Source organism: Felis catus, chromosome D1, assembly GCF_018350175.1.
Source record: "Felis catus isolate Fca126 chromosome D1, F.catus_Fca126_mat1.0, whole genome shotgun sequence".
Lineage (NCBI taxonomy): Eukaryota > Metazoa > Chordata > Mammalia > Carnivora > Felidae > Felis > Felis catus.
This window is the reverse complement of record NC_058377.1, coordinates 108,215,959-108,239,689: the sequence shown is the minus strand read 5'-3', so window position 1 is coordinate 108,239,689 and position 23,731 is coordinate 108,215,959. Positions and strand designations below refer to the sequence as shown.

Below are 23,731 nucleotides of genomic sequence, written 5' to 3'. Positions count from 1 at the left end.
GTTCAGGGATCAAACTAGACCCTCCCGACAGAACGCTCGGTCTGAATCACGACGGAGACAGAAACACCTTCAGAGGGATGGGGAAGAACGCAGGTGGCCTCTCCCCGAGCCAGCCCCGTGCCTCTCGCGTGCGGAAGCGAGGCCCCGAGTTTTTCTCAGCAGCCCGTGTTGCCAAAGTGACAGAATATTTAACAGCAACAGCAAAAGCAATGATTCCCCCTGACGGAGGCAGAAGGGGGGAATCTCTAGGGGACAACATGTAATCGAAGAAAAACCCCGAACTCCGGGACCCAACTGTTTATCCTCCTCAGCCACACAAAAGAGGAAAGGGGGAAAAAAAATCCTGTTTCCCTGGTTCCCTCAGCGGTGCTTGGCAGTGGGGCCTATTACAAACCACACAGGCGCAGAGTGTCACTTTGGGGGCATGTTCAAGACTCACCAACAGCTCTCCCTGCCAGCTCCCTCTCCTGCTTAAAATGTGTGGCCTTCCCAGATACAGGTACAGGGATAAAGGCATTGGTGATTGTGGTCACATCTGTCACTTGTTTGTCATACCCGCTCAGAGTGTGAACTGAGACTTTTGCGACAGAGAATAAGGATCTTGAGACCACAGATACTTTGCAGGCTATGGTCCCTCTGACATGGAAAAGTGCACTATCATTTCCCAAGGCCCGGCGGGGGGACCCGAATGGGACTCGCCGTGCTCCGGACCCCACGGGCTCAGTCTGTGGTGGACACGAGAGGCGGCTGTGCAGCTGGCCCCTCTGTTTCAGCGAAGGTTCTGGAAGAGCAACGGTTAAGGAGAAAACAGCCCTCCCGCTCATGGTTATGAAGTGGCTGTAGGGGGAGGGATCCGAAAGAAAATTCCAACTATGCTGAGCATTGCACAGCCCTCAGGCATCACGGTGGGAGGGTCCCCGCGGCCGCTCCCTCTGCGGCTCAGCTCTCTGTGGAGGGGGTGCTTCCTCAATAGTTCTGGCTCTTACTGATAAATCAGCTTTGTGCTCCGCGTTTCTGAACTCTCAGGAATAAAAATAAATTCCCCTAACGAGGAGACGCTGACCACTTATATACAGTTAGGGGAAGGGGGGGCGGCTCTCCCTGCCCTGAGGCGCACACTGGCCACAGATGAAAGTGCCTGGCGGCGCTGGGTGTTCACCCCACAGTGACAATGCCCCATTTGTTCTTTGTTTGTCCCACTGCTGTCACCACCACACGGGGCGAGGAACCAAAAACAGAACCCGATGTCACAGGGACAGCACCCAGCCCACTGGGCACTGCTATGCAGGTCCCTGCCCATCCCCAGGGGACCCGAAAGAAGGGGACACCGGCCCTGCTCCCGGATGCCGGGAGGGGGCAGGGGGGTGATCTCAGAGGAGGAGCACTGGGCGCTCTCCAGCTCTGATGAACCCGGCCAGGGTCACAACAACGTGGGAGGCAAGAGGGCAGGCACTGTATGGTCTTCCTTTGTGGAAGGGAGGGGGGGAAGGGGAGACCCAGTCGCACGCAGGCTGTCACTGGCACGACTCAAGTCCCCCACTGGCAGGTAAGTTAGAGGGTGTCTTCCCCCATCCCCGAGGCCTACCACGCTGGCCGTGCTGCCCATACAAGAAGGTAGTATTACGACTAATCGACTCTGGGATCAGTTCTCACGGCGGATGGGCGGAAGATTATCCATCTTGTTTTGAGAACCACCTTTGTTACAGACTCGTTTTTAAAAGCTTAGCCTCAGGAATGTGTATTTTTTATGAGCTCAGCTACAGGCGAGCAAATCCCTGGAGGAGAAGATCCATCACGAACCCCAATTCCTTTCAAACCCTGGCACTGGAAGGGCAGGGACAGGAAGTGAGGAGGTCAGCTTCCTGATTAACTTCCTACATGCAGCTTTAGACCCTTCCTGGAACAGTGCCCTTTCTCTCAAATTAGAACCGCTCATCTCTTTCATCGCCACTGTGACCTCTCACCGTCCCTTCCCCTTGGTCTACGGCGAGGATCCAAGGTCCCACCCTCTTGGGAGTTTCTACCACGGTTTCCTGGCCGTCAGCAGTGCCCCTCGAAACCCAGGGAAGCTCTGACGCCGGGGAAGGACTTGGGCTCACCCCAAAACAATCACTCGCGCAGCAAGATGTTTGGGGCCCCTGGGGATTTTGTTGGGTAACTCATCAAACACTTCTCAGAATCAGCTGGGAAGATTCCCATGGAACGAGCTTATACAAAGGCGAGCGAGAAAAAGGAAGGAAGTAAAAGAACAAGCAAGGGAAGAGCGAAAGTCTATGAAGCCTTTTCCTGTCAAGTGTGTTTATCTTTGCGTTTGACAGAGATGCCTCTTAACCTGGCGTCGGTGCGCTTGAGGGTCAAGAGTTGGATCCGATCTCTGTAGTTCAAAAGGATGAAGGGGGTAGGGGCTACCATTGCTTTCCATCAGTTTCAGCTTCCTACTGGGAAGCCCTGGAGAAACTAGGCAGCTTAAGGCTCGGTCCAACATTCTGAATTCTGACCTTCGTGTCCCTTCAATAATTGTCCGTAGACACTGCTTGAAGACATCTTCAAATGGACTTGTCAGCAGACAGTTCTGCAAGAGAAGAAGGGACACCGATCTAGAGGGTAGGCGTTGGCCTTTATTCACCTGCCTAACACGTTAGTGACCTCAGGGGCCAGCTGTTGAGCGAGGAGCTGGAGGGGATACAAAGACGAAAGAGACGCGTCTCTGTCCTCAAGGAGCGGAGTCTACCAGGGGGCAGGAGAGGAGATGGGGGAGGAACTCCAAATCCCCTGGAATGGAAGCTGAGAGAAAGACTAAAAGGAAGAGCGTCTCGAAATCCTTTCTGTGGAAGGTACAATATCCAGAGAGAAGGGTAGGCGGCACCAGCTCTCGGCCGAGAGATGCCCTGGGAAGGGCCGCTTGTGTTTTATGCACCAAGGGACAGCATGGTGTGGGGCAAGGAGCTGAGGGCAGCAGCCTGGTGGGGCGCTTCTGCACGTGCGGCTCCGCGACCCACGGACACCTGCATCCGAGCTAGTGCCCTGCGCCTCCGCATGGAGTGTCCCAAGGGGACACCAGGACTCACAGCTTTGTATTTCCCTCCCCCAGCTTCCAAATGGCCTTGTGTGCTGGGGAGGTGAAGCCTTCAAATTCCGTATCTTTACAAAAATGCCCCGCTACAATGTTTTTCTGTTTAGCCACAGGGATTAACTTAGGTTTGTTACAGATGCAGCGTAAACTCCGAAATCTGGAAGTAACAGCGAGGGCTCAACTGAACGCAAGAATCCGGCACTTGCCCATCCCAGCCCCGGTCACTTACCTCAACCTGCTCATGCTTAGCATCCAGGAAAGGTCCCAACTGCAACAGGCCCAAGGGGAGAGAAACAAAGGTGTCAGAACCACACGGTGTCTGTGAGCACCTTCACATACCCTCCTAGTGGTTCTCTGCCCAGGATCTATCTATCTGTCCCTCCGGGCTGCGCGTGGAGCCCGGGACAGGTAGCAGATGGGGTGGGGGTGCCCGGCTGTGACCCTGGATGGAGGGGGGCTGCCTCCTACAACACTGGGCCTTTTCCCAAAGTCTCTTCCCCAGTTTTCCCATTGGTACCCGCCCCCCCCCCTCCGCCCGACGAGGCGAAGCTGTCCCAGGAGGGTTTCCTACCAGGATGCAGACATCTGGCCGGTCGCGGTTAATGATGGCAATTAGATCGAGCAGGGGGTCATACGTGATGCTGTCGGAGGTCGTGTATGGCCCGCAGGCCACCAGGACCATGTTTTGCTCAAAATCTAAGACAGAAAGGATCATGAGGTGTTGATTAGAAGAAAACAGAACGGTGGCAGAAAGGACGATTAGGGAAAAAAACCGCCCCAGGATTCAATTAATTGAGTCTCCCTAGGTGTACAATTCTGGGAATCCAAGAATAAGACCTCATTCCCAGCCTCAAAGAATATTCCATCAGCTGCCAGAGACGGGGAAGTACGCGAATAGCCAGAGCATGACAGGCGGTTTGCTAGCAGCACACGTGAGCGATGGGAGGAAGCAATCGGGAGAGACGTGATCAAGGTGAGGTCTGCTAATGCGCTGCCTCCCTTTTTTATTGGGGTAAAAAAAGCACAACATAGGGGCATCTGGGTGGCTCAGTCGGTTAAGCGTCCGACTTCAGCTCAGGTCCTGATCTCACAGTTCGTGAGTTCGAGCCCCGCGTCTGGCTCTGGGCTGACAGCTCAGAGCCTGGAGCCTGCTTCAGATTCTGTGTCTCCCTCTCTCTCTGGCCCTCCCCCGCTCATGCTCTGTCTCTCTCTCTTTCAAAAATAAATAAAAACATTAAAAAAAAATTTTTTTTTAAAAAGCACAGCATAAAACTTACCATATTAACCACTTTTAAGTGTACGTTTCAGTGCCATTAAAAGAATCCAGAAAGCCGGGCAACCATCGCTGCCATTCATTCCCAGAACTCTGTTCATCTTGTCAAACTGAAACTCTGTTCCCATTAAACACTAACTCCTCCTCCCCCGCCCCCATTCTCCTGTCTATGATTTTGGCCGTTCTAAGTATCTCATGTAAGTGGAACCACCCAATATTTATCTTTTGGTGACTGGCTTATTTCGCTTTGCTTATGCTTGTAAGTAGGATTTTCCGGGAGCCAGGGCAAGCAGTCTCCTGGAGAGCGTGCAGTTTGAGTGTGTTTGGAGTGAGGGAACATCTGGTGGTCCCGTGTGGCTGCCGAACGCGGTCCACGGAGGAGTCCAGATGGGCTGGGTGTGAGGCTCGGAATGGGATTCCCGCGTGAGCGGCACAGAGGCGTGGCGTTTGGCCACCTGTCGCACACTGCCCTTTTCCCCACAGCATGGGCTTTCCTTTGGGAGAGCCAGCCCTCTCCTCCGTAAAGCAGTCTGGGGGCTGCAAATTAAGTGTACTGTCGTCCCCTGGTCCGGAGACAGACGTCTGACCAGTTTAAGCCATCCACACTCTTCTCCCTGGTTCTGGAATCTTGAGGTGAACTATCCAAGAACAGAAAAAAGGGTGGAGCTGACCTATTCCAGCCAGAGGTAACCGGGCGACATAGTTGGGGAATACCTGCTAGCCGGATACCTCGAGTTGTGAGGCCCTTCCCTGCTTCTAAGTCTGCGCTCCTAGCTGCCTCTTACCTGTGGGCTAGCTGGATTTCCCCTGACAAATTCTCTTTTTAAGTCTGAACCAGTTTCTGTGGCTCTCACTGACAAAACCCGAAGATCCCTGCCTTCTCAGCATGTTTTAGCTTCCTATGGCTGTTGGGACAACGATCCCAAACTTAGTGGCTTAAAGACAACACAGGTTTATTATCGCGGGTCTGGAGGTCAGAAGTCCTAAAATCAGTGTTGGCAGGGCTGTGTTCCTTCTGGAGGCTCCAGGTGAGAAACTGTTTCCTTGACTTTTCCAGCTCCTAGAAGCTGCCTGGCATTCCTCGGTTCGTGAACCTTCCTCTACCTTCGAAGCCGGTAGCCTACCATTTCTGTCTCTGACTCGGATCATTCTGCCCCCCCCCCCCCCCCCACCTTACAAAGACCCTTGTGACTGCACTGGGCCCACCTGTGCAGTCCAGGCTAACCCCCCACTCAGGATTCTTAAATTAAGCATACCTGCAACGTCCCTTCTGCCATATAGAGTAACATATTCACACGTTGCAGGGACTGGGGGGGGGGGGGCGTTACTGGTCTACCAGAGCAGGAACCCCATGAAATGAGATGGACAGTTCAGGGAGAAGAGTAAGTTTCATGCAACGATAGGGCAGAGGACAAAGTTAAATTTGGTTCTGAGGAGCCTACAGGAGATGTAAACCCTGGAGTAAATACCAAGTGCCAGCTGGACGAGGCCCATGTCTTACTCTGTCTCCACGAGTGCCCGGCTCAACACCTTGGTCAAAAATGTTTGTTAATAACCTATTCAACTGCTTCCAGAGGCTTCCCTGGCATACAGCGAGGCTCTGGGCATCTCATGTCAATTTCGTTTCACCCCCTGAAGTGGACTAATATCACCAAACTACTCGTGTTGCCAGAAACACCTATCTTCTGATACAATGGGCAATGTCACAAACTCCTAAACTGCATTCCTGATTCTAGGTCATCTCCAAGAATGACCTCATCACTATCAATGTGCACAGGGGGTTGACAATACCCTGGCGTCAGCCATCTCATTGTGAGTCCTCAATAGTCTTCTGCTTTGCTTTCAAAAATGCTTTGAATTATTTTGAGGCAGTCTGTTAACACTTCTTTTTGTCCCTTTCCCTCTAGATTAGTTATCAAATGACTCTGGGCTTCCTTAGAAATTTGTCTACTTTTTTCAATTTTTAAATTTTATTTAAATCCAAGTTAGTTAACATACAGTGTAAGAATTATTTCAGGAGAATTTAGTGATTTATCACTTACACATAGCACCCCAGTGCCCACCCCAAGTGCCCTCCTTAATGCCCATGCCCCCACCCAGCACCCCTGCACCAACCCTCAGTTTGTTCTCTGTATTTAAGAGTCTCTTGTGGGGGCGCCTGGGTGGCGCAGTCGGTTAAGCGTCCGACTTCAGCCAGGTCACGATCTCGCGGTCCGTGAGTTCGAGCCCAGCGTCAGGCTCTGGGCTGATGGCTCAGAGCCTGGAGCCTGTTTCCGATTCTGTGTCTCCCTCTCTCTCTGCCCCTCCCCCGTTCATGCTCTGTCTCTCTCTGTCCCAAAAATAAATAAAAAACGTTGAAAAAAAAAAATTAAAAAAAAAAAAAAAAGAGTCTCTTGTGGTTTGCCTCCCTCTGTTTATATTTTTCCTTCCCTTCCTCTATGTTTTGTTTCTTAAATTTGTCTAATTTTTAAATAAACTTGCTATTTTGGAATAACTTTAGAAACATAGGAAAGTTGTAAAGACAGCACCAAGCTCCTGTATATATACCTTTCCCCCAGCGTCCTGTAATGTCCTAATGCCCCCAGCGTCCTGACTATGGTGCATTTGTCAAAACGTAGCAATTAACGCTGGCTCATTACTCTTAGCTTCTGAGTTTATTTGGGTATTACTAGCTTTTCCACTAATGTCCCTTTTCTCTTCCCGGATCCCATCCAGGATAACACAGTGCATTCAAAGAAATTCTTTCATATAAATATTCCTATTTTCCCTCTCATAAAGTAACTTCCAGATACAAATGGCATGCCTCCTGTAGCCAGAACCCAGGTGGCCGCGCTCACTGGGCTCGGACCCCCGCCTTCCACAAAGCGCCTGTGAAGCCACCAATCTGCTGTCACTCCCAGCCTCCGCCAGGGTGCGCCCAGGCAGCTTCTGCAGTTTTCTCAGGGCCTGAGGAACCTCGTCCGCCATATTCACTGTTAGCAAAACAACGTCTGGACCCAGACTTACCTTCATCCTCTTTGGGGGGCTGGTAAAATGGAAGCGGCACACCCTTAAAGACAGGAGAAAAGCTAAACTGAGGCCTTACCCCGGGCACCATCTTTGGTTAAAAAAAGGGGTGGCCCCTGACCGGCATGGGAGGGGGGCGGGCAGATAGCATTTGCAGGTGGGAGGGAGGGTGGCGGGGGAGGGCTGAGATGCATAAGAAAGCAGCCTCAGTCTTGCTCCTTGGCGCTAAAAGCTCACAGATCTGATGATACCTGCCATTCTTCTATATGGCTCAGGGTGACCAAGAAATCCACGTAATGGGAGGTCACGGCTAATCTCATAATATAACTCAAGACAGGTGCTTAAAGTACCAGTTCCCTCGGCCAGGACCGGACAGCAGGGAATCTGAGACTTCTGCTTGCACTATGTGAAAATCAGCGAAGGATTATCACCTAGAGCAGGGATAGGTAAACTAGGGCCTATGGGTGCAGTCTGGCTACTTCCTGTGTTTATAAATCAAGTTTACTGGCACAGAGCCACACTCATTGGCTTATGGGGGGTCCGTGGCGCTTTTATGCCACAGCGGCACAACTGAGTCATTGTGACAGAGACCGTATGTCCTGTAAATTAGCCTGAAATAATTACTCTCGGGCCCTTTACAGAAATGGTTTGCTGACCCCTGGCCTAGAGGCAGCTTCCCATTTTACAGAGAACTGGGAAGCAAACAGATGGGCTCTCAAAAGGGATGAGTTTCCAGGACAGTCAGAACTGCATGTACTGTGCCGGCAGCAAAGCGGGGGTGGGGGTGGGGGGGCTGGGCAACTGCCGGGGTACCTCGTAGAGTTTGGTGGCAATAAGTTTTCCACCCGTGGTGTTGATTCCTTCCAGAATGACAACCTGAAGGACAAGAAGCAGAACAGGAGATAAATGACAAGTCAACAATACACTATTTTGATACAGTTAAAAATTATTAAGTATCGGGGCACTTGGCTGGCTCAGTGGGTAGACCATGCGACTCTTGACCCTGGGGTGGTGAGTCTGAGTCCCACGTTGGGTAGTTTACTTAAAAAAAAAAAAAAATTAGGTACTAAGTCCAGCTATCTCATTTTGTAGTTGTAAACGTGGGGGTATTTTTTTAGAAAACAAATTAAAGGGGCTGGGGAGCCTGGGTGGCTTAGTCGGTTAAGTGTCTGACTCTTGGGTTTCGACTCAGGTCATGATCTCACAGTTCGTGATCTCACGGTTCGTAACAGTGTAGAGTCTGCTTGGGATTCTCTCTTGCCCCGCCACCTCCCCACACCCCTTCCCTGCTTGTGCTCACTCACTCTTGCTCTCTCTCTCTCTCTCCCTCCCTCCCTCTCAAAATAAATAAAAAACCTAAAAAAAAAAAGAAAGAAAACAAAGAGGTTGTATTAGTAATAATTACGCTCTATACGGATGACCTAATTTTTTGTAATGATCCTATGAGGTAAGAATTATTATTCCTATTTTAGAGATGAAGACACTCTGGCTTCAAGAGGATAAGGAATGTGGCCAGAATGACACACCTTGTGGGGTGGGGCTGGACCCCGGCAACAGATCCCAGAGCCGAGGTCAGAGCACTGGGGGAAAGCTGGAATCCCCATGAGCCTGGGCTCTAGCTACACCCCCCGCCGCCACAGGTTGAAAGTGACAGGCAGCCGGTGACAGAACGCTCGTCCCCAGAGCTGCAGCCCGCTACACGTACTACGGGGTGAACAGCCCACGCGCGTCCCATCTCACCTGTCCGGGAAACAGAGAGTATTCTTTGAGCTCAGATAAATCCACTGGAATTTGAGCCCCTGAGGAGTGTTCCCGGTCTCCCTCAAGAATCACGGATTTGCTGTTCAGCTTCCCGTTGGTATCACAGCCAATCTGGCCCAGCAGAGTGACAGGCTCCTACCGAAGGTGCAACAAAAGAATGACAGTCTTTGGGACAGGAGCTCAAAACCCGAGGTCAACAGAATAAGTCACAAAGCAAATCCCAAACAGCAAATATTTTTTGGCGGGGCATCATGTTGACGAGAATCACCGCTGCCTCTCACGGCAGAAGAACGAACACTCAGATGGCATTTGGTCTGTCTGCACCCCCCCCACCCCCATGCCTGAGCCCCTCTAAGTGGCCACCTAAGCTTGAGCATCTCAAGTAAAGGGAAACTTGCACCCCAAGGCAGCCCACTGCATCTCTGGAGAGTTTTGACTATCAACAGTAGCTCAGGTCTATCGAGCTCATGAACATGGGGCACTGTTCTACAGGCTTACGTGTATTAACCTGTCTAATTTTCACAATTGTGAAACTGTGGATACTGTTATTGTACTCACTTTACAAATGAGAAAAATCAGCCCAACAGGTTACATAATTTAATCAAGGTCAAAGAGTGGGTAAAGTCTGGTTTGAAGTTTGGCTCCAGAGCCATATCCTTAACCACATACCATATTGTCTCTTAACAGGAAGTTCTTCTCTGAATTGAGCTGAAATTTCTCTCCCCGGGGCTTCCTCTATCCTGTTCCCACTCCTGGGGGCCGACTGAGGAAGTCTAATCTTTTCCCAAACTTCCTTCTATGACATGGTTTTGCATATCTTCCCCAACTGGTCAATCTTCTCCGAATGCAAACAATGACAGAAGTACCATAAGGAATGTTCTAGAACACATTTCCCCTTAGATTAAAAAATGTTTTAGAGAGAAAGCACTGATCCATATGCCAGATGATATCACCATTCAAGATACTACTGGCAACAGTTGGTCCCTAAGGACAGAGACCAGATTAGGGGAGACCAGGAGTCACCGCTTCTAGACTCCCTATCCTTGCCGTTGTCCTCATATCCTGATAACTGAATGCTTCTATTTGTAGGAAATCTCCAGGGGGCACCTGCCTTACCACTAAAAGGAAAAGGCCTCAGTCTTTGCTTGAGCACAAGACCCTAACCAAGTGCACAGAAAATGACCGTCTCTGGTCACAAAACCCGACAGTTCTTGTAGGTCTTTCTTCAGAAGGATCCATTTTATCAAATTCGACCAAGACGGATGTTCTAACTAGAATGTAGACAAGACGTAAAAAAGGACGCAAGAAGGATGCCTGTTCCCCATCAGTTAAAAAGTACAACAGTAACTGGGAGGAACTGGTAGAACAATTCTTACTTGAGCTGGGACCAGAACGGAAGTAAAAGCCTCAATCTGGTAATGTTCCTTAAGTTCGCTGCCGAGTTCTTCTATCTTGCAGGTCAGAACTGAAATCCCAGAGGGGAAAAAGTATCGCGTTTAGGACGTTCCACTTGCCAAGGGGAGAAAATACCGCACGCTGTAAGATATTAAAGTCAGCCAGAAGCAGGAGGGCGTCCAGGACGTCTTTCTAAAGCCTAACAAATCTCTCGAAATCGGGTTGCTGAAGTGGCCTTCCATTTGGCCACATATCGTGCGGCAGAATCCCTGAGAGTCAGCACGGATCCCCACAACCCAGTCTTCCTTTTATTTTGGTCATCAGTGAGGTTTAGGAGAAGTCAAGCCCAACCTGGAGCGTCTTCCATTCTTTACAAGGAAGAAGCCGTGAGTGTCTTTGACCTCACTTGGGCTTTTTTGACATAGTTCAAGTGGTTGTCACTGGGAAATGGTTGCGTGCTTTTTCTTTAGCACTTTTCTTTAGGGAGGCAAAGTGACTTGGGAGAATTACTGAGAGCATCCCGTCCACTCATGTCCCTCCACTAACAGGGGCGTGTGGAGGACACCTACCGACTTCTATATTCAAAGGCAACCTTGGGACTCGTTCTACCAGCCTTGCTAAAGTTTTGTTACTTTATACCTTTCCAGGTGGTTTTATAGCTTCTGGAACTTCTTTCTTTCTTTCTTAACAAAAATTTTTAAATGTTTTATTTATTTTCGAGACAGAGAGAGAGAGACAGAGACAGGGAGGGAGAGTGTGAGCGGGGGAGGGGCAGAGAGAGAGGGAGACAGAATCCGAGGCAGGCTCCAGGCTCTCAGGTGTCACCACAGAGCCTGATGCGGGGCTTGAACCCACGAACCATGAGATCATGACCTGAGCCAAAGCTGGGCGCTCAACGACTGAGCCACCCAGACACCGCTCCAGAATTTCAAAGGGAAAAACAATCACCTTCTCGAATATCTGGAAGCTTCTGAAACATTGATTTGTAGCTCCCGGTTAGTGCCTCTGGACACCCCAAGACCTTCAGGCTGATATTGCCAGCCCCTCCTCTTCCAGACCAAGACCCTCCCTGTGCTGAGCCAAAGGAGGTAACCACTTCTCCGCGGTTACTTCTCGCGTTGTACTTCTGAGAGGGAGCAGCACTGATCGGAAGCAAAACAGGTAAATATTACTATACTCGTATCTAAAGAGAGAGGGGAATACAATGAGGTCACCTTGGGGATTGGACAAACGTCAAGCTGGCCTCACATTTTCTAAATCTAATCAGCTTAATGGGGTCGGACATACCCGGACCTTTAAGGAATTCCAGGAATGAGGGTAAGTTTAGAGACAGAGACAGATTTTAAAGGGTTTTCTCCTGGCTTTAAATGAAACAAAGCGAGACCAAACCAAACCAAACGCTGAACTGATTAAGAAGCAAGTTTCAAGTATCACTTTCCTTGGTTTCTTACGATTTTTTTTTTTAGCACTTATTAGAATACCATTAGAGCCTGGCTGTGGATACGCCCAAAGTTGCTGTGCACATCTAATACCTCACGATGTAGTTTAAGGTAGACACCCCAACAAAACACAGTTAAAAGGAATTAATCAACTTTCCCCAGTGTCTACGGAGGTGGAGATGTAATGAATTCAGTCAGTTGGTGAACAAATATTCCCATTCTTCAAGGCTCAACTGACAAGTTCTCATATTTCCTCTCACTGACTGGTAAACAAAAACACACAAATACTGCTGAACAGCTTGGATGACAGTGAGGCCCTCTAATCCTCTGGTCGTGCACACAGCTCACAGAGAGGTCTATTTCAAACGGTCTTCATTTAATGCGCCGAGACTCTGCAGGGGCCAGTTTTATGTGGGTGACGTCGCAACTGGTGCTAGGAGTCCCTCTTTCGACAGACAGGCTACAGAAAATGAGCTCAATTAATCACCTCGCTCTCCAGGGCCGCCTCTACTTGAATAATTTAGAGGTTACTTTCATAAATTACCAAACCAGTCTCTGACGTCAGCTTTATTAGCGTGCATTAAGAAATGCCCAGGCGGTGCATCGCCGACTTTTCCAAGCTCCTCCCAGAGCAACTCTGGGGACAGCCATGACCACCGGCCCTTTAACGCCATGACATTTTGAGTGACTGCTTATTTAGAGATTATAACCGCCGTGATAGTGCTGGTTCAGCTCATGAGAACCATGTCTATACAGCAAGTTTCAAAGATGCCCTTGGAAGTCTAGAAAGCTCACGTCCGAAACCTGAGAGCAGGAGTGGACCAAACTGGCGTTAACTGTCCATCAGAGTCCAAGGGCTGCTCATCTAGAATGATTGCGATCACCTCCTTTCTCAAGAGAAGGAGCTGGGAAATCTTAAGCTCTGCTGAATCTGGAAGACGTGATCCGAAGCACAGGTGGTGGCCGACGGCAGTCAGTATTTCCCTGAACGGTTAACGTGACTGCTTCTTAGCCTCATCCTGATGTGGCAACACCAAAACCTTTCTCCGACTCGGCAGGGCCCTCACCTATGGGATTCTCCAATAGAAGACATGTCATTTACGGATTTCAAAAAAAATCACATGTGATCTTTGTGGATTTATGTGCAGAGGTGGCAGTGGGGATAAAAATGCCAATTAAGTCCGTGTAGAGTCACAGCGACAAGCAACCTCTCAGAAACTAGTTGTAACCTGAGAGAGGAACAATAAACGGGTTACACAACATTATGAACGCAGAGACGTGCTTTTCTTTTTAAAAACTAAATACTTTAGCTTAAGAGAAGAAGAAGAAACCCAACAACAAATGAACTAACAGAGGCAGGTGAAAACCTATTTGTCTCGACTGGCAAGACTCCTAAGACTCCAGGACTTCTGAATAGATAGGTTGTTTTCCACAGAAGATATCAGTTCCTGATCTAGGAAATGAGCCCCAGAAAAGTGGGTGGAAAGTGAGTTTCCTTAACTACTGGAAGACATGGTAATTTTCCACACAGGAAGAGAAGGCAGGGAGGGCAGGGAGAAACGAGGCTCTCCGGCCAGGCACCGCGGAGGTACATGTCCACCTGCATCTTGTAGGGTCACTCTGTAGAGTCAGCCACGCGATAACCAGAGAAAGGGGAGGGCAGGCCTGCTGTCTGGCAGCTGGATTCATTCTGATCCATACCTTGGAGAGAAACTCGACGGCGAGAGAAGCTGATGGGGGCTCCGAGTAGACACAGTCCTTTTGGTTAGGGGGGTTTCTGGGGTGGTGATAGCTCGCTTCTGAGAACCCTAGGAACAAAACAGAAGACAGAATCCCAGTCACTGTAGATGCAAGTTGCTAACCGAGTGTATACAGCCCCTTAGGAAGAGAAGCATGGTGCCCAAATGTAGGGCACGAGGTAGGACTGGGTTGGTTCTGTTCTTAAGGCCCCATCTCCAAGCATAAGCCCACACAGAAATCTGTAGCGGCTGTGACCAAGATCCATCAGAATCCTGTCCCCATTTTGAAGGCAATAATGAAAAAGTACCAACATTTCCCAGAAAAAGGCTGCCAAGCAGGCAATCTGTGCTGTCAAATTGTTCACGTCGTCGCTCTTCCCCCACCTCTTTGCTTTAGCACAGCTGCTGAGTCTTGCGACGCGTACGGTTTTGACCTGTGCGGCCACGGTTTCCTCAGAAGGGATGGGACCACGTTACTACTCATTTTGGCCAAGTCCCCCGCACGTTTTCAAAATCAGAGACAGGAACAACTCCAGGCGGATAACACGGTTGAGCTCATAGTTGGAGACTATTTAGCAAACACCTCATTGACGGTCACTTCTGTTGTCTGGTTTTTTCTCATCAACCAAGAATCCAAAGATATGCCCAGGAAGGAGGATGAAACCCACAGCTCAGAGATTCATTGCTCCCCAAGGTCTAGGACAGACGACTGTGGCAGAGCAAAGAAAAAACCCTTGCTGGGACCACAACCAGGAGGCCAGCTGGCCTGCGGTGGATTCCCTGCCCTTGGGCTCCTCCTGGCTGTGTACAGAAGTTATGCCACTACGGCTATCTGCTGGGGATGACTGGGGACAGAACACAAGAGTACGGACTCAAGACCGTCATTAAGTAGCTGGAATGGAAATTAGATTTTAAAAAGACCCTTATGCTACCACTCTTATACAATAACCATTTTCTTTTCACCCCTCTGCTTCCTGCCCACGGCTGGAGACTGCTGCGGCCCAGCCCACGATAACCATTTTTAAAAGATGTTTATTTTATTTTTTAAAGAGAGAGCATGAGCAGGGGAGGGGCAGAGAGAGAGGGAGACACAGAATCTGAAGCAGGCTCCAGGCTCTACAGTGACAGCAGAGAGCCCGACGCGGGGCTCAAATCCACAAACGGTGAGGTTGTGACCTGAGCTGAAGCCAGATGCTCAACTAACTGAGCCACCCAGATGCCCCTACAATAACTCTTTTTTAATGGTATTTTAATATTTTTCCAATTAAAAAAATATAAATTCTAATATTTAATCTTAGTTTAAATACAAATCTTGGGGCGCCTGGGTGGCTCAGTCGGTTAAGCGTCCGACTTCGACTCAGGTCACGATCTCGCGGTACATGAGTTCGAGCCCCGTGTTGGGTTCTGGGCTGATGGCTCAGAGCCTGGAGCCTGCTTCCGATTCTGTGTCTCCCTCTCTCTCTGCCCCTCCCCCGTTCATGCTCTGTCTCTGTCTCAAAAATAAACGTTAAAAAAAAATTTTTTTTTAAATAAATAAATACAAATCTTAATTTGAATATTACCTATACTGCTTTTTTTGCACTAAATTATGAGCAGTTCCCCACATTATCAAAAACTTTGTCCTTTTTAGTAGCTGTGCTAATTAAATTGCTACGTAATAATTTACATAACTACTTCTCTACTGCTGGATGTCTGGGATGCTTGTAGTTTTGGGTGATTATAAATAATGCTGAGATGCCCACCTTTACACAGATAGCGTCTCCCATAATTTGGATTATTTCCTTAGGGGAGAGTCTGACTGGGGATAGTTACTGGACCAAAGGATGGATAAGATTTTATGGTTTTGCTATACATTCTCAAACTATTTTCTTAAACGACCCTGGTAATACACAGGGGCTGTCCAACTCTGGGGCCAAGGTGGTGTGGCAGTATTTCAAGAGAAAGACAGTCTGTCTCCCAGGACGCGGCAAGAGGAGGTTACTCTGGGAGACAACGCAGTCTCCCGGTGCTCGTCCTCAGCCCTCGCAGTGAAAGCTGATTGTGTCAATAAACCAACTCCAGTCATGCTTCTTGGGGATGCGCTCTGACCAAGCTCATGAGGTCTATCAACACTACAGGCCAGTATTCATTCCCAGCGAGGACAAGTGACTGAGGGTACCATATTCCCATAAGCCGGGATGAGCACATGCTCACGCCACCCAGAAACCCAAGTCACGGCCAAGGATGCCAGTTTACTAACTTGCTAGAAAGAGAACGCTGGCGGCCTGGGAACTTCAAATCCTTGGGCTAACACATTCTCCCCCGTCGGGCAGGACATGAGGAAAGCCAGACTATAACCACCGGATTTACGGTGAGCCTGGAGGCAGAGAGTCGCTGTCAACTGCACAAGGCAAATAATGATGATAAACCAAGGCCACTGGAACATTCACCCCCTATAGCACAGGTACACCTGCCTCTGAGACCCGACAAGGGCCTGGCAACCTCACTGTGGCACCGTTCGCGTGGGAAAGACCGACGTCCGGCACCATGACTATTTTGTCAGGAGGCCACTGATGTGTGGCCTAACAATGATCAAGCGGTTTCTGTGTGGCAGCTCCTGTTCTGAGTATTTTACGTTCCTCTAGCTCAGCCCACACGGCGTCTCCCCTGAGCTTCAGATACATTTCATATCGTTTGCTCATTTCAGTTCGACTCACTCAACTCTGATTCCCTGGTCACCAAGCATGATGCCTAACTGAGCCTCCTCGATGTCTCTGTAGCAGGAACGGGTGTCCTCGGTAGGATGTCTCCGTGGCTGGGAGGGTACATGCTTCCACATTAAGTCAAGTGAATTTGCATCTGATCTCTGCGTCAGTCTACTGAGAGCTGGGTTACCACGAGTCAGTCCCCAAGAACGTGATCAGCTCCGGACATACAGACAGATCAGATAAATTCTGGAGCTGTGAAGCTGTCCATCAGATCGACACGCGACAGCCCCGCTGGGTCCCGCAATTCTGGCTGATCCTACGCCGGGAGCCGAGGCAACCGTGCTCATCCAGAAGAGCTGTCCTTCAACAACTACCAACGTGCCAGGCTCTGGGCAAACAGCAGCAAACAAAGCAACGTCTCTGCAGGGAGCTTCCGTTCTAAGGGAGGGAGGCAGACTAAAACAAAGAAGTAAATACAGAACAGGTCTCATGGCAATGGGTTCCACAGAGAAGAACAGAGCAAGAGAAGAAAACGGGGGAGGGAAAGAGGGGGGGGCTTTGCTCTCGCAGGCAGAGCTGTTCCCTCAGGCAGGGGGCATATGAGATGGACACGTGTGATGTGTCTCAAGAGCAGCAAGACCACCAGAGTGGGGAGGAGGGTGGGAAGACAAGGGAGTGGGGCCAACTCCGGACAGACGCTCACACGCCTTCTGAACGTTATCAGGGACGATGGCAGAGCCAGGGGAGAGCCGAGAGCAGGAAAAACCTAGTCCGACTTGCATCCCAAAGGGGCACGGAGCACCGACTGTTGTGTGAATTGCTTGGAGGCGGACAGAGTGAAAGAAGCCAGGACGGGAAGCCATCCCACTCACTCAGGAGACGCCGGTGCTGCAGGCCTGGTGGTGACAGGTCCTGGTGGACAGGGCTCGGAGAAGAGGGCCGACGGGACTGGTGGAGGAGTTGGATGTGGGGTGTGAGAGAGAAGGAAGACTGGGGGAGGTCTCCAGGGTTCCTGGCCCAAACGAACGCAAGAGCGGAGGTACCTTTTAGTAAGGTGTGGGCTCCCGGACAAGCCCATCTCTAGGGGGACAGTCAAATGCTGATTTCAGATCTCTTCAATTTTAGGCTAAGGGAAGTCGCAGGAGGCTCACATAGTATGTGGTGTGTGCCTGTTTTGTGTCGGCACCTCCACGGGGCACGTTTTTAGCTTTCTTGCTCACCACAGGCACACCTGAGCTACTCACCTTCCTTCTCACAGGGTAACTTGCTTTGAAACATTAAGGCTTGCTCCGTGCTTATGAATTTCTACACATTTTAAGCTTCTTGAGGGCAGAGCCCAGCCATGCTTGTTTCATTCACCACTGTTCACCCGGGGTCTCGTACAGTGCCTGGCACTCAGCAGCTGCTCAGTAAATGACCCAAAGCACCCCGATTGTAGAGCTGAGGAAACCGCAGCTCAGATAAAACAACTCACCCCAGGTCACCTAGGTCTTTTGACTCAGGCTTGGAGGGCAACACCATTCCACTTATCCTATCCTGCCTCTTACGCTGGGATCCAACGCCAGAACTGCATTATTCCATTGTAGGACTTCTGCCTAACACAACACTGTGTAACTTTTACAGAGAGTAATTATGGAGAGACTGTATTTGTAAACATTTTATGATATGCTAACTGAAAAAAAAAAAAAAAAAAAGAAAAAAAAGCAGGGTGGCTTCATGGTCACAAGGACTGCTGTTATGTAAGCGCATCTATGCCCGTGATGGGAAAAGCAGACGTGGCAGGAACCGTATACGTGGTTCATCCCCTCCCTTAGAACTTCAAATGTTGCGATAATGTTCTAATGTTTCTAGAATAAAGACAAAAAAAAAAAATGCTACATGTAGAAAGCATTTCCAAACACTACACTCACCTTAGAGGGTGTGGTGTAAGAGTTCAAGAGGGTCTCTTCTTCTTCCTCCACTTCAATTCTAAAAAAAAGTGTTTAAGGAAAACAACCAAAATCTAAGGCGATGGTTGATTAGATAAGAAATCTAAATAGTAGGTACTTAAAATTTTTTTTTTTTTTATTTTAGAGAGACAGCCAGTGGAGGAGAGGGGCAGAGGGAGAGAGAGAAAATCCCAAACTGGTTCCGTGCTCAATGCAGAGCCTGACGCGGCGCTTGATCCCACAACCCTGGGATCATAACCTGAACCAAGTAAGAGTCGGATGCTCAACCAACTGAGCCGCCCAGGCTCCCCAGTACGTACTTTTTATTATTTGTTTTTATTTTATTAAGTTTATTCATTTATTATTTCTGAGATAGAGAGAGAGAGAGAGCGCACGTGCACACATAGACACAAGTCGGGGAGGGGCAAAGAAAGAGAGAGGCAGACACAGAATCCGATGCAGGGCTCGAACCCACAAACCAACAAACCGCGAGATCATGACCCGAGCTGAAGTCGGATGCTCAACTGACTGGGTTCCCCAGGTGCCCCTACTGTTTGTTTTAAAATTACACAAATTATGAAACACAGCATGTGGCTTGATGCAAAGACCTTGGGCAGAAAAGGATACAGTTCTTGTATGGAAACAATGTCTCTAGCTCCTGCGTGCCCACCATCCCCGGAGGCTCTGTGCGAGGCTTTGGGCAATCTTTTGCTCAGACACTGAGGAATAAAAGATAATGAATATATATTATTGTGTAGTCAAGTAACAGAGAAAGTGTTTTTCACAGCCGCGAAGTAGGCGTTCAAAACGTAATCACATGTATCTAAAATTCCTCAAAGTAAGAATTAAGAGGATGCACGATAGACTAAAAAGGAACAGTTATCCCGTGACCGTTTGTTTCTAAGAACTTAATTCTAATAACAAAACCAATGGTTTGAAGACCTACCACCCGACATACAGTTTTAGGTGATTTATACCCACTCTCATGTAATTCTTACAATAACCGTAAAAAATATGGGTGATTAGAACCACTAACAGAAGAGGAAACGGAGGCCCAGAAACACGTTCTATAGATTGCCCAACTGCACATCGGGACCAGAATCCAGACCTGATTCTACAGCCTGTGCTTCTCAACACATCCCAACGCCTTCCCTCAAGAGCAAAAATAGACAATTTCAGGATTAGTTTCCTTACATTTTGTTCTTACCTCATGCTCAAAAGAGCTCAGGATCTCTGCGGTCAGGCGAACGTTACCTGTGCTGGTGCAGAAGGCTATAAGCTCAGTGGCCATTTTCTCTTCATTCTGTCCATACAGAATGCACAGCTCTACCACTGTAGCAAGGAAAACTGGATGAGTAAGGACTCAGTTCATTGCTTGCAGCCTTCCCCTTGAAAAGTGAAAATAATCCTCTATTTATTCAATCAATATTTATTCAGCACCCACTAGGGCCAGGCACTGTTCCAGGCATGAGACTACAGCAGTGAACAAAACAGAAGAATCCTGGTCTCCACGAAGCTTACTATTGGAGACAGAAAACAAGTAAGTGAAAATCTGTAGGATGTTAGACGGTTACGTGTGCTGTGTAGAAAAATAAAGCCGGGGAAGGGATCAGGGGTTGGTATTTTTCAACACAACGATTACAGCAGGCTTCAGTGAGTGAAGACCGGAAGTGAGGCGTGCAGTATTCAGGGAAAGAGCTTTCAAGCAAAGATCCCGAGGTAGAAGCAAGACCAGCAAGGCCGCTATGGCTGGAACATAGGGAGGAAGGAGACAGAAGATGAGCCGAAGGGTCAAGAAGGTGCAGATTGCTGGCCATTGTAATTACCCTGGTTAACACTCTGAGTAACTTGGAAAATCACTAGAGAGTCTGGACAGAACAGGATCACTCTGGATGCTGTGTTAAGCATAGACTAAAGGGGACAAGGGCAGATCAGAAGGACCAATTAAGATAATCCATGGCAGGGTGCCTGGGTGGCTCAGCTGGTTAAGCGTCTGACTCTTGATTTAGGCTCAGGTCACCATCTCACGGTCATGAGATCGAGCCCCACATGGGGCTGTGCGCAGAGCGTGGAGCCTGCTGAAGACTCATTCTGTCTCTCTCTCTCAAAAAAAGAGAGAGGGACAGAGAGACGGAGAGACAGAGAATTATGGCAAAATGCAGGTGAGAGGTGATGGTGGCTGGGATCAAGGTGGTGGCAGTGGAGGTGGGGAAGAAGTGGTTGGGCTCTAGATGGGAAGCATCCTGAGCGTAAGGCCAGTGGGACTCACTGATGTGAAGCAAAAAAGGAGTCAAGGATGAGGCTGTTTTCAGCCTGAGCCCCTGGAAGGGTGAGGAAGACAGCAGAGGAAGTACCGTGAGGACATACAGGAGCTTGGTTTTTAGACACATGGAGTTTGAGATGCCAATTAAATATCCAGCTGGCAGTAGGATGGACCAGCCTGCAGTTCTGCAAGAGGTCTGGGCTAAGATGTACACCTGGGAATCACGAGCAACACATGGGATGAAAACCACGAGACCGGCTGAGATGACTAAGGGGCTCGTCTGGGGCTCAGGACGAGCTGAGAAGTGGTGACAACCAAGGTAAGAAAACCACCAGGTGTAGTGTCTGAGAAGCGAAGAGAAAAACGTGTTTCAAAGAGGACACGACCGTCAAATGCTGCTAATTTGAGCCCAGGGCTGAAAATTCACCCGACTTTAGCTAGGTGAAGGTCACTGGTGACCTTGAGAGGAACAGTTTCAGCCAAGTGCTGGGGATGAAAAAGCTTCCTGAAATGGGCTGAGGGAGGAGAAAAATGAAGACAGCAAATATAGACAACTCTTTCGAGGAGGTTTGGTGTAATTGGGGAGGAGAGAATTGGAATGGGGGGGGTCAATAGAATTTTTTTTTTTTTTAATTTTTTTTTTTCAACGTTTATTTATTTTTGGGAAAGAGAGAGACAGAGCATGAACGGGGGAGGGGCAGAGAGAGAGGGAGACACAGAATCGGAAACAGGCTCCAGGCTCCGAGCCATCAGCCCAGAGCCCGACGCGGGGCTCGAACTCACGGACCGTGAGATCGTGACCTGGCTGAAGTCGGACGCCCAACCGACTGCGCCACCCAGGCGCCCCTAGAATGTTTTAAAAGAGGAGCAAGGGGAGCCTGAGTGGCTCGGTCAGTAGAGCATCGGACTCTTGTTTTCCGCTGAGGTCATATCTTGTGGCTCATGAGTTTTGAGCCTCGCATCAGGCTCCGTGCTGACAGTGTAGACAGAGTCTGCTTGGGATTCTACCTCCCTTGGCTCTCTTCCCCTCCCCTGCTCACACACTCTCTCTCAAAACAAATAAATAAACATTAAAAAAAAAAAGGGGGGGGAGCGAGAACCACATTTCTACGCTATTAGGGGAAAAAGCTCTCAGAGCGAGAAAAAGGGAAAATATAAAGAGTTTAGAATTACGGGGGTGATGTTCTTAAGGTGAGAAAGAATGGGATTTAGGACTCAAGTGGGGGGTCTGGATTTTGCAAGGAATATGGAGAATTTGTTCATTATAATAGGACGGAAGGAGAGGTAGGTGGGAAGAAGGAACGGTGGTAACTTATGGAAGTTTTCCAATTCTATTTCCTTGGTGAAACAAGTTCATCAGCTTTTGAGGGGGACAGAAAGATGTCAAAGGAGGAGAAGGTGGCAAAGAGTCACCCAGGACACGCAGAGGGGAACAGATCAGGGAAATATGGTCTGACCGGCAATGTTAGAGTCCCAGTGAGGTTAGTGATTATGAATTCAAAGCCTAGCGTGCCAACGTCACTACCAAAGCAGTTCTGGGAAATGGAAGCAACAGGAATCTTGGAGAAGAACGCACTGGGCATACGGACGTGGACTATTCTGGTATCTCACGTTAAGTTAACATGTTTGCATCCTGGTTTTATGTATTGAAAACCGCTCCTGGCCCAGAGCCTGACCAGTAACAGGGAGCACTGGACCGGAGGAGAGGGGACTGGGGTTCAGGGACCAGCTCAGGCTGTTTCTCCCTCTGTAAACAGCTGACAAGCTCCCCACAGTTCCTACCAAAGCTCAAATTCAATTCTGGAAACCCACCTCAAGGGAGGCATATTAGCACAGACCACCAGCGGCTTTGATGGGAAACGACGGATCAGCAGCAATTTAAAGAGGAGGCTGGAAAGGGAGGGGCCAGGAATAAAAAGCCATATTGCAAACCCCCCCCCCCCCATCTCTTGCTCTGTTATGGAGGCTTAAATAATTTCCCAGCTCTTGCCACCGGGCCTAGTCTGAACCTGGCATGTCCCAAGTGCACCCTTCCGAAACTGCGTTGATTTAAAGTGGTGCTTCGTATTTTTATTTTTGGGTTGGGATCCAAGAGCACGCTGCAAACATTTCAAAGTCCCCACATCCCGAATCTCAACACCTGGATTCACTCTTCACCTCCCAACGACCAAGAGGTCCGATCTAGGGGAGGTGGGGCTTGGAAGCGGTCCCCCTCTGGGTTCTACGTGACCGGCAACACGGAGCGCGAGCGCGGACCTCCGCTGGGGTCCGGGGCGGAGGCGAGGGACTCACATTTCTCAGCCAGAGCCTCATCGCAATCCACGTCAAAGATCTGCAACTCCTCCACCAGGCGCTGGGCCGACACGCTCATGGTGACCCAGGGGGCGGCCGGGGGTCCGGCCCACCGAGCTCGGACCGGAGTCTAAGGAACCCGCGGCGTGGAGATCGAGGGGCAGGACGAGCTTCCCCTGATCCTTTCACCCTTCGGGAGACCGAGACGGAAGGGGGCCAAACAGCCCGAGCCCTCAGGCGGTCAGAAGGTCCCAGGCGTCAGTCACGGAGGAGCGCCTTATTTTAATTGGGAGAAGCCCCAAACACCCGAAGGGAGGAAGCAGAAATCTCGTTAACTCGCTCTTCTGGAGAGAACGTCCTGCTTCCTAAAAGCTACGGCGGAGCATCTCGAGGACTGGAGCAAAAGCGAGCAATCAAGGAAAACCCGCCAAATGGTGTGCGCGGAGCGCGCATGCGCGAGGCCCGGTTCAACCCCACCCCTTCCCCTCCGCTTCCTTCTTCACCTTCCCAGGCGCCGCGCGCGCTCGCGCGTCTGAGGGCGCGTGCGCACAAACGCCAACGCGCCTGCCCGCGCGCTCGCGTCCGGGCCCCGCGGGCGGCCGACCCTGCGGCGGCTGCGCGCTTGCCTCTCGTCAGGCGCGAAAGCTGGGCTCCGGCGCGCGGTGTCCTTGACTCCCCGGATCGAAATCGCGTCCCCGTGCCAGCCGCGGTTGCTGCATTTCGGGCACCGCCCGCTGGGCGAAGCTCGGTGACGAAAGTTCGTCACCCTTTTGTCTCGTGCCTTGGTGCGCAGGCGCTGTTGTGTATACGCCCGCCAGCCTCCCAGACCTGTGCCCCGCGCGGGAGAGGGAGGGCAGGTCTTTCCTTCTCTGCCC

At 49.9% G+C, this 23,731-nt stretch overlaps 1 protein-coding gene across 3 annotated transcripts in view; it reads right to left on the bottom strand.

Annotated features, from left to right (window-relative positions):
- The window catches only part of POLA2 (DNA polymerase alpha 2, accessory subunit), a 27,684-nt gene extending 3,953 nt beyond the window's left edge, over positions 1-23,731 (bottom strand). The window contains exons 1-14 of one of the 3 annotated variants that reach the window (XM_045039540.1): positions 22,857-23,730; positions 22,377-22,454; positions 19,509-19,633; positions 18,929-19,020; positions 18,284-18,341; positions 13,649-13,755; positions 11,457-11,650; positions 10,490-10,578; positions 9,093-9,248; positions 8,166-8,228; positions 7,353-7,395; positions 3,645-3,769; positions 3,303-3,341; positions 2,499-2,572 (exon numbers count right to left, since the gene is read on the bottom strand). In XM_045039540.1, coding sequence (XP_044895475.1) covers positions 2,499-2,572; positions 3,303-3,341; positions 3,645-3,769; positions 7,353-7,395; positions 8,166-8,228; positions 9,093-9,248; positions 10,490-10,578; positions 11,457-11,650; positions 13,649-13,755; positions 18,284-18,341; positions 18,929-19,020; positions 19,509-19,592 — 1,124 coding nt within the window. In that variant the 5' untranslated portion in view covers positions 19,593-19,633; positions 22,377-22,454; positions 22,857-23,730. Of the gene's footprint in view, positions 1-2,498; positions 2,573-3,302; positions 3,342-3,644; positions 3,770-7,352; positions 7,396-8,165; positions 8,229-9,092; positions 9,249-10,489; positions 10,579-11,456; positions 11,651-13,648; positions 13,756-18,283; positions 18,342-18,928; positions 19,021-19,508; positions 19,690-22,376; positions 22,455-22,856 lie in introns of all 3 variants that reach the window. The other 2 variants (XM_003993590.6, XM_045039539.1) reach the window with 2 other exon arrangements.